Source organism: Dendrobates tinctorius, unplaced genomic scaffold, assembly GCF_039654945.1.
Source record: "Dendrobates tinctorius isolate UK_male_01 unplaced genomic scaffold, ASM3965494v1 ptg000384l, whole genome shotgun sequence".
NCBI lineage: Eukaryota > Metazoa > Chordata > Amphibia > Anura > Dendrobatidae > Dendrobates > Dendrobates tinctorius.
In genome coordinates, this window is record NW_027362050.1 from 796,200 (window position 1) to 809,503 (window position 13,304).

Genomic DNA, 13,304 nt, shown 5'->3' on the forward strand with positions numbered 1-13,304 from the left:
TCAAAAAGTGCAATTAACCAATGGCAGTGCACTGGCTGCTATTTCTGGCCTCTCCTCCATAGGGAGAGCGCCGGAGCAATGAATATCTATCATTGCTACATCCGGTTCTCATGCTAACCTGTCTGCGCTGCATCTGCAGTCTCTGTGCATTGTCTAATGCTCTCTGTTTCCACAGCATATCAGTATCCTGTGTTACCTGGTTATATCAGCAACTATCTGGGCCTAAGCCATTCCGTTCTGCCTACAGCCATCCGAGTCCAAGGACTGTGTGAAGGTCACTGGAACCGACTCCTTACCAACTACCCATATCCAGGACCCAGCGCATTACGGACTCTGCTGTAACTTTTGTTATCCCTTTTGGTCCCGCTGGGACAGTTGCCACGTGTTCGGGGTCTAACTGGAGGTAGCACCTGTGTCCTCCGGGTATTCCATTCTGGCCCTGCCTGAGGGGCTTTACTACAGGTGCCCGGGGCTTACTAGTCATGCCCCCTTCGGAGCCCCCAGACCATGGTCCCGAGGTTCCACTAAAAAAATAAAAACGAATGCGAACTTCACCATCTCTGCCTCCGCTTCCATTCGTTACACTATACATGTCACCATCTGATGAACTTGAACTGACTAGTAAACTTTGCCTGATGTAAAGAACTTGGTGTCCCCTGAATTGTGTGTGGCGGCTCCTGAGGACGAAAGCTTGGAGGCAGCGGAGGCCTGTGGCGTACAAGTGAGTGTGATGCACCCCACACTTGACAGCATATTGGGACTGGGACATCGTTTGTCTGGAAAGTGACAGAGTGTAACCGGATAGCAACTCAGTCATAACTACTGCTCTCTCGCACTTTACAAAATCATTACAGCAGTTAGACGTTTACATCGATATGTCAATGACATTCTTTCTGTTGTCTTAGAATCAACTAAACTAAAAAGAATCTATGGCCAAGCAGTGGTGGCTTTACATCAGTCTTGGCCAGTTCCACCAACTTTTCGACCAGGAGAAGGTATGGCCGAGCGCAGTCAACAGTCATCATAATTTGCAGCAAAAAAAGTTGTGTAAAGTAAAAAATTTTACAGGAGAGTGAAACTCTGGAATGAGATGTGAAAAGAGCTTAAAGGTGGAAGTACATTTGCAGATGCGTAAACAGTGGTAACCAAACATGGATTAGCGTAACTAGAAACCACAGCGAGTACAATCGTAGTATATACAGAAAATGGTTAGCACTCGACTAGGAAGTTGAATGTACGGTGCTAGTGAAAAGGAGCCTGTGGTCCCGTAAATATGAGGTCAATATAGAATCACTGCACACGTGAATTATGCTTTAGTGATACGCTTTTATGATATGATTTCACTAAAGCATAATTCACGTGTGCAGTGATTCTATATTGACCTCATACAATCGTAGTATGACAATTAATAAGTAATCCATATATGGTCACTGAGGCTTGGTCACAAAAGTGTAATAGCATCGTATTAGATAGGTCCACCTCCATAGCTGTTTTTGACTGTTCTCACCTTGTTCATCAGATGTAAATGTTTCCAGGTGGGTTTCTGCACTTTCCCTCAGCATATTCTTCATTTTATCCATGAAAGCTCTGACTTCCCTTAATATGCTCTGGTAATGTTTTCCTTCCTGTTGTTTTTTATCTTTACAGGGATTGATATCCACTTTTTGAAGAAAACCCTGCAGTTCCTTCCCAAATTCAGTGGTAACATCTTTGCCCATTTCTTCGATGAATATAATCATCTTGCGTTCTGGAGATAAAAGGGACAGGAAGGCTCCACTGACTGCTCGAAAGGAGGAACGTCCACTTTTCTTTTTTTTCCTTCTTGTAAGTTGAGGAGAAAACTTTCCTCCATCCTCCGATGTCCCATCTTCTGCGCTGCTAATGGAACCACTATCCTGATCTTCTACACAATTCCCTCCATTTATGTGGTTCTCTTTTTCATCCTTGATTTCTTGTATCTTTACAGATGAAGTAGGAACGTTGTAGTCTCCTATGTTTTTGGAACGCATCGGTGACAGTTTAAGTCCAAGGTCACGGCTGCCTTTGCTCAGACTCTTCCTCAGGCGGTGTCTAAGAGATGAGCGAGGTTTTCTATATTCTTGGTCTTCTGATACCTCGTGACCTTGCACTTCCCCGTTGACCTCTGAGGCTTTGACTGATGTCTCTTCCTCTTCCTCTTTCACAGACTCTTCATACGGTACAGGTGGTGGTGGATTTAGAGGAGGAGAGAGAGAACCAGAATTTTCAGTAGATACTCTGACTTTAATGCTTTTCTGGAAGTGAGAACGCTTGAGTGCCCCGGAGTCTTTGGATTTGAATAGGGGGTTTACAAAGAAGAGTGCCCCCTCTTTTCCTTCTAAGGAAACTTCTTTGGGGCTACGAGTTTTCAGTGATGGGATAATAGTTGGACTAATTGTGTCTGGTAGGTCTGGTGATAGAAGATTCAGAGACAGTGCAGCAGAGTAAGTAGCTGTTGGGGCCGAAGAATAATCTCGAGCATTAAGGGAGGAATTCCAAAATTCTAAGCAACAGAAAAAAAAGTTAAAATATACAGAAATATTAATAATAATACAATATATTAATAACAATTATGCATTTTTCTCTATAACAAAATAACATATTTACCATGTCCTAAATGGGAAATGGCCTCTAACTGTTTTCGTGAAGTTACTTTTTCTATAGCTGCGGGAAGTCTAAGCATATAAGGTAGGACATCCCTGAAAAAAAGACAAGCAATACATATTTTTAAATATAAAAAACAGTAAAGATGTTAGGTGGTTGTTTTTCCACAGTTTTAAGACTATCCTAAAACCATGTGTTTTTAGACAGATCTATCACATCACCTCATTATTCTAACCTTTCTCACTTATACTTTCCTACATGTTTTTTTTATCAGAATCTAGCCCTTTCTATCATCTGTTCCTACACCCTCCATGCACTCAGTAGCACTTAGAGTATATCTGTCATTTTAGGAGAACTTGCAGTAGAATGTTCTTTGTCTGCCTTTAGCTCCTCCCCTCTCCATGAAATTTCATGAACACCAACTGTCATCTCCTAGCTCAGCAATTTGAAAACTGTCTTTCACTGAATACAGATTTTACCCACAAATTGAGAATGATCCTCACTCCCCAAGTGTTACTCTGTAATGTCTGATATTGTTTATACGTCTAAGGGGAAGATACGCTAAGTATATAATGGTTAGAAAGAAGGACAACAAAAATCACCTTTCAGTGCTGTAATACGACACAAGCTTTACAAGATCCGGAAAGGTAAGTGGAGAATTTTCCAGACAAAGACCTGTATAGAGACAAAAAGCAAAGGAATTTTTAGGTTCTAGAAAAAAGAATGTTTTAGGTTCTGTTCTCAGTTTTTTGGTAGATGCGTTTGTGTGCTATAATATGTAACTTGGTTGGTGTCTAACAGTTTTACATCTTTTATTCTCTACTGAAAATCATATTCTGCTATTTTAAATAGCTTTTTGGGGGGATTGAGTATTTTTATTTCAAATAATTTCATTTTTTTTTTACACCCTATAGAAGAGTTTTCTACCTAGATCATGCTATGTTTTGAAAATAAAAAAAGACCCAAAAAATACACCAAAGGTAAAAGCACTACAAAAAAACAGCTTGTACAGCATTTTATATATCTCCTGTGACTGAGGCCCTATCTGTTTTTAAAAATATGTAAAAAAAAAATTCTTACTTGGTGTAAATTCCGCTTTTCTCCGGAATTCAGACAAAATAATTACCTTATATATTTGTGCCCAATGTGATGTCCTCTCTAAAGAAAGCGCCATCAGGAAAAATGTAACAAAAAATGCAGCGTTTTCTAAAATTTTTGGAGGGGCTACCTTACAGGCTTTTTGTGCCCATTTTTTGCTTCCGATTTTGAAAAATTTGACATCTGAAAAACTAACGCCAGTTTATCAGAATGTAAGGAAAATTGAAAGCCTATGTTCTCCACGGCATTCGTACTCCGATCTGTGTGGCGCTCAGGCAGGAGCTGTGTGTTCCTCTCTTCTGAGCTGCGCACTTCTCGGGATATTTTACGAGTCATATGGGGATTTCAGTACCCGGACCCCCACTAATTCTGCTTTCAGATAAACTTTCAAACTTTTAGTTCCTTATTTTTTAAATGCATCTGGCTACATATGTGGCAGGACGGAAGAGGTAGTAGAGATGCGGCAGGACGGAAGAGGTAGTAGAGATGCGGCAGGACGGAAGAGGTAGTAGAGATGCGGCAGGATGGAAGAGGAAGTAGAGATGCGGCAGGACGGAAGAGGTAGTAGAGATGCGGCAGGACGGAAGAGGTAGTAGAGATGCGGCAGGACGGAAGAGGTAGTAGAGATGCGGCAGGACGGAAGAGGTAGTAGAGATGCGGCAGGACGGAAGAGGTAGTAGAGATGCGGCAGGACGGAAGAGGTAGTAGAGATGCGGCAGGACGGAAGAGGTAGTAGAGATGCGGCAGGACGGAAGAGGTAGTAGAGATGCGGCAGGACGGAAGAGGAAGTAGAGATGCGGCAGGACGGAAGAGGTAGTAGAGATGCGGCAGGACGGAAGAGGTAGTAGAGATGCGGCAGGACGGAAGAGGTAGCAGAGATGCGGCAGGACGGAAGAGGTAGCAGAGATGTGTCAGGACGGAAGAGGTAGTAGAGATGCGGCAGGACGGAAGAGGTAGTAGAGATGCGGCAGGACGGAAGAGGTAGTAGAGATGCGGCAGGACGGAAGAGGTAGTAGAGATGCGGCAGGACGGAAGAGGTAGTAGAGATGTGCCAGGACGGAAGAGGTAGTAGAGATGCGGCAGGACGGAAGAGGTAGTAGAGATGCGGCAGGACGGAAGAGGTAGTAGAGGTAGAGAGGAGACGTATAGCCCTACTATATTGAAAAAACATGGAGTGAACAGTCTCAGGTACATTATTATGTTCCTACCTGATTATTCAAGGATCTAAAAATGTCAAGAGTTGAAGACGACATTGAACTTTAACCACCAGTGTCAGCACAAGCCGCAGATGTATATAGGATATAGTTCCTTTCTTAGATAAGTAGTAGGGTTAGTACAGTCACGGTGTGCAGTCACTGATAGGGAGGGATATAATAGCACTAAACTCAAATGACCTATTGAATTTTTCCTGTATATTACTCTTTAATTCCCCTACTTTGGGTAATAAATGGGGGGCCAAGGCAGAGGATCCTGTCTATGAGACCCATATGTTTTTAAGGGGTTTGTCCGGGACTTACATATTGATCACCTGCCTGTTCAATAGGTCACCAATATCAGATTGTTGGTGTTCCAATACTTGGCTCCCCCACCAATCAGCTGTTATCTGCTGTGGCAGGTGGCTGATATAAGCAATGCATGGGGCAGAACACAGCAGATCCCGACTTTATTTAGTGCAGGGGTGGGGAACCTCAGGCCCCAGGGCCATTTACGGCCCTCGATGACCTTTTATACGACCCCCGGGCAGATTCTCAGGGACCATAGTGCTTTGGCAGGGAGCTGTATTTTGATTGCAACCAGCTCATTAATTTCTACTTGCTCTGTGAGCACACACATGAAGTATTCACTACTGAACACTGAAGGTCATGCAATGAAAGATTACGTCCTGAAACCAGTGACAGAGTCAGGATCTACATTGTGGGCGGAGTTTGTACGGCCCCCAAAGGATGGTATAAATATCTAAATGGCCCTTGGCAGAAAAAAGATTCCCCACCCCTGATTTAGTGGATGCTGCCCATTATTTCCTACTCCGGTGAATAGCACATACTGTACGGCATGCACAGTTCACTGCATAAGTAAAGTTGTATGAGGAGCCAGCGCCATGTTTCTGGAGCCAAACATGTCTCCACACATGAAGGTGGTCCTTGGTTCAAGTGCGGCGCACTCCCCAAAGGACCGCACAGGTAACCATCCATCCACCTATCATAGGTTTATATGGATGTTGTCCTCATGTTTCATGTATATGCACCTATTCCACTGCACAATATTGGAAGTGCCTAGCTCTACTTCAGAGCTGCCTTCCTAACAGGCGCCTATACCTTCCTGGCATTATACTGGTGTGCATCTTGAACCCCTTTAGTCTAACAGACACCTCTATTTGCCTATTGACATCTACTTCTATTTCATGTATTTGTTTCTGCGAGACAAAATAACTCTTTACGTACTGCACTAATTATATATCTCAATGGCATCTTTCTATCTACAGTTGTGGCCAAAAGTATTGCCACCCCTGCAATTCTGTCAGATAATACTCAGTTTCTTCCTGAAAATGATTGCAAACACAAATTCTTTGGTATTATTATCTTCATTTAATTTGTCTTAAATGAAAAAACACAAAAAAGAATGAAGCAAAAACATGGATTTTTGTGAGTACTCACCGTAAAATCCTTTTCTCCGAGACGCTCATTGGGGGACACAGAGACTGTGGGTGTGTGCTTCTGCCGTCTGGAGGCTGACACTAAGTATACAAAAAAAGAGTTAGCTCCTCCTCCGCCGCATACACCCTCGCCCCCAGACCGGGCGTAACTCAGTTTAGTGCATAAGCAGTAGGAGAACGCGCCTTAAAGTCAGGCAAGAAATTATACGTCTGAAAAAGGGACCACCCTGATCCTTACATAAGGATTTGTATAATTCAAAATAAACAGATGCCAACTGGCTAATAGGGTGGGTGCTGTGTCCCCCAATGAGCGTCTCGGAGAAAAGGATTTTACGGTGAGTACTCACAAAAATCCATGTTTCTCCTTTGTCTCATTGGGGGACACAGAGACTGTGGGACGTTCTAAAGCAGTCCCTGGGCGGGATCTTAGCTCACCCAATCCATGCTATTTTGCGCCCCTGATTAGAGGTGCGCAACTGCTGCCTGGAGAATCTTTCTTCCCAGGCTTGCATCCGAGGATGCCTGGGTATGTACGTTATAATGTTTGACAAACGTATGCAAACTGGACCAGGTAGCTGCTTTGCACACCTGTTCCGCTGAAGCCTGGTGTCGCAGTGCCCATGAGGCACCCACTGCTCGAGCTGAGTGTGCCTTGATCCCTGCCGGAACCGGCGTGCCACTGATTTGATATGATTCTTGGACTGTCAGACGAACCCATCTGGCCAAAGTCGCTCTGGACGCAGCGAGTCCCTTCCGCTGCCCTTCTGGAATCACGAATAGAGAGTCTGTCTGGCGGAATGGCGCTGTCCTTGTCACATACCTCCTAAGGGCTCTTACCAGATCCAGGGTGTGCAATGCCTTTTCTACCCTATGCACCGGTGCCGGGCAAAACGAGGGTAAGACAATGTCTTCGTTGATATGGAATGCAGAGACAACCTTCGGCAAGAAGGGGGGAGCTGGCCTTAAAACTACTTTATCCTTATAAAAAGTCAGGAACGGCGGTTTACAAGATAAAGCCGCCAGTTCCGAAACCCGCCTAATAGATGTTATCGCTACCAGAAAAACGATCTTCCTGGACAGGTAAGGTAAGGAGACTTCTTGTAACGGTTCGAAGGGAGGCTCCTGAAGGGCCCTGAGCACTAAGTTCAGGTCCCATGATTCCATCGGTGCCTTATAGGGGGGTACTAAATGTGCGACCCCTTGCATAAACGTCCTAACCTGCCAGACCGAAGCGACCTTTCGTTGGAAAAGCACCGACAGGGCCGAGACTTGCGTTCTGAGCGAACTCGGAGCCAATCCCGCGTCCAGCCCTGCCTGCAGAAAAGCCAGTACGTTGGGGATCGAAAAAACCAGAGGAGCCACTCCGCGATCCCTACACCAACGGAAAAACACTTCCCAAGTCCGATGATATACCTTCGCCGAGGAAGGCTTTCGGGCACTCACCATCGTGGCCACCACATCGCGCCTGAATCCTGCCTGTGTTAACAGCCAAGATTCAATGGCCACGCCGTCAAACACAGGGCCCCTAAGTTCGGATGGCAGATCGGCCCCTGGGACAGTAAGTCCGGCCGATCTGGGAGACGCCAGGGTACGTCCACCACTAGTTGAACCAGATCTGCATACCAGGCCCGCCGAGGCCAGTCTGGGGCCAGCAGAATTGCTGGAACCTTCTCTCTCCTTATCTTTCTGATGACTCTTGGAAGCAGAGGTAGCGGGGGGAACAAGTACGGGAGCCGAAACTGGCTCCACGGAAGCACCAGAGCGTCTGCTGCGATTGCCTGCGGGTCGAGGGATCGAGCGACGAACCTTTGAATCTTGGCGTTCTCTCTGGATGCCATAAGGTCCACGTCTGGTGTCCCCCACCGTTGGCCGATCTGTTGAAAAACCTCGGGGTGCAGGGACCACTCCCCTGCCGCGACCCCCTGTCGGCTGAGAAAATCCGCCGCCCAGTTTTCGATTCCCGGAATGTGCACCGCTGAAATTACCACGTGGTTTTTCTCGGCCCAACGCAGTACCAGCCCGACCTCGCGCATGGCTGCCTGGCTGCGCGTGCCCCCCTGATGGTTCACATACGCTACCGCTGTAGCATTGTCCGACTGAACGCGCACCGGCCGGTTTGTCAGCCAACGCTGAAAATGTTGCAGGGCCAATCGTATTGCCCGTATCTCCAGAATGTTGATCGGGAGAATTACCTCCCGAAAGGACCACCGCCCCTGGGCTGTGTGACTCTGGAAAACTGCTCCCCAACCCTGCAGGCTTGCATCGGTCGTCACCACCAACCACTGTTCCGGGGGAAAGGGTTTCCCCTGAACCAGAGACGAGTCGCGAGTCCACCACTGGAGTGACCGTCGGACCGGTGGAGACAAACTGCACCGATGATTGAGGGAAAGCAGCCTTCGGTCCCATGCTGACAAGAGCGCATGTTGAAGCGGACGGAGATGGAACTGGGCAAACGGGATTGCCTCCATCGCCGCCACCATTCTGCCCAACACACTCATGCCGTACCGGATGGATCTGGAGCCCGGCTGAAGAAGGTTCCGTACCCCCTGTTTGATCCTTTGCGCCTTGTCCTGAGGGAGGATCACCAGCCCCTGGGAGGTGTCGAAAACCATGCCTAGAAATACGATTCTCTGAGCCGGAACCAAGGACGACTTGTTCCGATTGATCAGCCAACCTAGGCGGGCCAGGGTATCCAGAGTGATACCGACATTCTCCTGGCACGCCTGAAACGACGGCCCCTTTACCAAAAGGTCGTCCAGGTAGGGTAGTACCGTTATGCCCCGAGCATGCAGGATGGCCATAACCACCGCCATTATCTTTGTAAAGACTCTGGGGGCAGTGGCCAGACCGAAGGGCAGAGCAACAAATTGGAAATGTCGCCCTCCGATCGCAAAACGTAGGAACCTCTGGTGTGGAGGAAAAATCGGGATGTGTAGATATGCATCCTGCACATCGATCGAGGCCAGGAATTCCCCTGGATCCATGGCTGAAATGACCGAACGGAGGGATTCCATCCGGAATCGCCTGACCCTGATAAACTTGTTCAGGATCTTTAAATCCAGTACTGGCCTTACTGTCCCGTCCTTTTTGGGGACTGAAAACAGGTTGGAGTAAAAACCTTGCGTCTCTTCGCTTTTCGGCACTGGGACAATGACCCCGTTGCGCTGTAGCGTCATTATAGCCTGCAACAGACCTTCCGCCTGCGATTCTGTTCCGGAGAGCCGGGAACGGAAGAAACGCCGTGGCGGGAGTCCGACAAACTCTATCTTGTACCCGGACGATATCAGTTCTGCCACCAAAGCGTCGCGTGCCACTGCGACCCAAACGTGGCTGAACCTTAGTAGGCGTCCGCCCACTCTGTCGTCCGTAGGTACGAAGTGCCTCGAGTCATTTTGCTGGAGGCTTTTGTGATCTGGCCCCCCTCGCTCTGGGCAAACGGCCTCGGCCTCTACCCAGCGGATTGGCCCTGTAAGAAACTTGCCTTTCTCTAATCTGACCATCATTTGCGGAGGTGGATGCCCTGGCCGAAGTCCACCTCCAGGAGCTACGAAAGGGCCGAAAACGCCTCTGCGTCTGCCTGAATGCCGGCCAACTTTTCTGCTGCGGTAGAAAACTACTCTTCCCCCCTGTGGCTTCTGAGATAAGCTTATCAAGCTTTTCACCGAACAACCGATTGCCTTGAAAAGGCAATGAGGTCAAGGATTTTTTAGAGATAGAATCCGCTTTCCATAATCTCAGCCATAATGCTCGCCTTACGGCGATCGCATTTGCTGCTGCCACAGCAGAACACTCGGCCGCATCCAGAGCGGCGCCGACGAGATAATCACTCGCTCCTGATATCTGATTTGTCACCTCCAAGATTTCCGCGGGCAGATCCCTGTCTTGGAGGGCCCTATGCAGAGTGTCTGCCCATGAAACCATGGCCTTAGCCACCCAGGTAGCCGCAAAGGAGGGGGCCAGAGCCGACCCTGCTGCCTCATACACTGAGCGGGCAAGCCCCTCTATGAGGCGATCAGTTGGGTCCTTAATAGAAGAACCGCTGGGTATCGACAATAGCGATCTTGATGCTAAACGTGACACCGGTGGGTCCACTACTGGCGACTCCACCCACCCTTTATGGAGTTCAGGAGGAAACGGATACTTTGCTTGCAGCGCCTTTTGCATTGCAAAGCGCTTATCCGGGTGTTCCCTATGTTTCTGGACTAGCTCCTCAAACTCCGGATGTGTGGCAAACCTTCTATGCGGACGCCTGGTTTTCTTGAAGGAGACCTTGTGACCTGAGGCCGTGGACACATCATCCTCGATCTCTAAAGTCTGGTTGACCGCCTCAATGAGGCTGTCCACCGAGTCCTGGTATCCCAGGCTTTCTGGATTCCAGGCTTCCTCCTCCTCCTCCTCGCCCTCGTCCTGATCGCTTCCTGAGCTTGGCGACAGGGAACGAGATGCCCTAAAAATCGCCGCCGACTCCCCAGAGGGCCCGGCCGACGGAGAACGAGCTCTCTTACCATGAGCCTGTCTGGTGCTGGAGCGGCCCCTAACGGACGAAGGGTCCTGAGACGTGGACGAGCTGTCTTCCGCTGGCAGACCACCATCCTTGACCCTGCCCGGGCCTCGAAGGGACTCAATTGCCTTCGTAAGGGACATCATAGAATGCGATAAAGACACTGCCCATTCTGGGGGGTCCTGACCCCTGGGCTCTGCAACAATGGGGGGCTCCTGGGCTCGCTCCGACTCACAGGCTTCGCAAAATTTACCCGGCTGCGCCTTAGGCAGCCTGACCCCACAGGAAACGCAAACAGCGTATAGGAAAGAGTGAGCTTTCCCTTTGCCAGACATATTGCAGGGTAGGGTAGGAGGAGGAGGGTAACCCCTTCCTTGACAACCAGTGCGGCACTCGAAACGGGGTTGCACTCACCCACCGGTAACGTCCCACCTCTTCCACGGGGTGCTCTGGCCGCAGCGAAAACCCTGAGACGTGGACGAGCTGCTTCACGTGCCGTTACTCGCCGGGGGCACTGCGGTGCACTTTGGAGAGAGGCGGCGGGGCTTCCGACCGCACTCCGGCGAGGAAATGAGAGGAGGGGGAGGGGGGCGGGAGCCTCCGGTAACTGTGCGCGCCCGCCGCGCTCCCCGGGCCGCCGGAAGTCAGTGGGCGGGGCTTCCGGCCCCCACCGGAAGCGGCGGGCGGGCCTCGCGCGGAACTCGCGGCCCTCCCCATACAGCGGGGACCGCGGCCGCCGGCGGAGCTTCAGCCGTACTCCGGCGGGGACCTGCGAGGAGGGGGAGGAGGGCGCGCGCTCCCCGGTCACTGCGCGCCCGCCGTGCCCCCCGGGCTGCCGGAAGTCAGTGGGCGGGGCTTCCGGCTACCACCGGAAGGGGCGGGCAGGCCTCATGCGGCCTTGCGGATCTCCCCATACCGCGGGGACCGCGGCCGCCGGCGGGACTTCTGCCGCACTCCGCATGTGGCACTACTCGCACCGGGTTCCACCGGGGAGAGAGTCGGGCCCCGTGAGAAAAAGTAACCCCGTCGGGCGGGGGAACAGACAGCCCCGCGGCGCATTCTGGAGGGTCCCGTTCCGGGGGGTGACCCTACAAACAAAGGTGAGCCTGGCCGCCGGGGGGGCTCTCTTGGGGTGCTCTCAACCCCATCCCTGGGCGGGGAGGGGGAGGCTACTGGGGGTGGATGCTTCGATCCCCTGGCTCACCTGCGCCTCCAACTGCACCCCTGGTGTCACTACCTAGGGGTGGAAGGGGCCAACCTGAAATCCCGCGTTGCAGGAGAGGAACAAAACGTGGAGTCCGTTGGGGATCGCCCATCGCTCACACGTGCTCGCCCGTTGTAGTTCATGGGGAAATCGAATCCTCTCATCAGGATGCGTTGCCCCTCTTTACAAAATAAAAAAGAAAAATGGTTGTCTGGGGAAAAGTCCCAGATGTGTCCCTCGGTGCGGGAGAGAAAACACGTGGAGGACTACTCACACGTGGTCGCCCGTTGATGATTTGGGGAGATCGGACCCTCTCTATAGGATCCGTCGCCCCTGTCTTATCTTCAAAGAAAGGAAAAAAAAAAAAAAAAAACCTAGTCTGGAGCTCCAGACTGCGTGTGCCTCCATCAGACACTAAGCAAAAACTGAGTTACGCCCGGTCTGGGGGCGAGGGTGTATGCGGCGGAGGAGGAGCTAACTCTTTTTTTGTATACTTAGTGTCAGCCTCCAGACGGCAGAAGTACACACCCACAGTCTCTGTGTCCCCCAATGAGACGAAGGAGAAAGCAAAACATTGATCATTTCACACAAAACTCCAAAAATGGGCCAGACAAAAGTATTGGCACCCTCAGCCTAATACTTGGTTGCACATGCTTTAGCCAAAATAACTGCGACCAACCGCTTCCGGTAACCATCAATGAGTTTCTTACAATGCTCTGCTGGAATTTTAGACCATTCTTCTTTGGCAAACTGCTCAAGGTCCCTGATATTTGAAGGGTGCCTTCTCCAAACTGCCATTTTTAGATCTCTCCACAGGTGTTCTATGGGATTCAGGTCTGGACTCATTGCTGGCCACCTTAGAAGTCTCCAGTGCTTTCTCTCAAACCATTTTCTAGTGCTTTTTGAAGTGTGTTTTGGGTTATTGTACTGAAGACCCATGACCTCAGAGGGAGACCCAACTTTCTCACACTGGGCCCTACATTATGCTGCAAAATTTGTTGGTAGTCTTCAGACTTCATAATGCCATGCACACGGTCAAGCAGTCCAGTGCCAGAGGCAGCAAAGCAACCCCAAAACATCAGGGAACCTCCGCCATGTTTGACTGCAGGGACGGTGTTTTTTTCTTTGAATGCCTCTTTTTTTCTCCTGTAAACTCTATGTTGATGCCTTTGCCCAAAAAGCTCTACTTTTGTCTCATCTGACCAGAGAACATTCTTCCAAATCGT

General features: G+C 49.7%; 1 protein-coding gene across 1 annotated transcript in view; it reads right to left on the reverse strand.

Moving 5' to 3' along the window:
- The window catches only part of RIN1 (Ras and Rab interactor 1), a 38,823-nt gene that overhangs the window by 7,930 nt on the left and 17,589 nt on the right, over window positions 1-13,304 (reverse strand). Inside the window, exons 5-7 of the mRNA XM_073563282.1 lie at window positions 3,225-3,297; window positions 2,626-2,717; window positions 1,508-2,521 (exon numbers count right to left, since the gene is read on the reverse strand). Coding sequence (XP_073419383.1) covers window positions 1,508-2,521; window positions 2,626-2,717; window positions 3,225-3,297 — 1,179 coding nt within the window. The remainder of the gene's footprint in view (window positions 1-1,507; window positions 2,522-2,625; window positions 2,718-3,224; window positions 3,298-13,304) is intronic.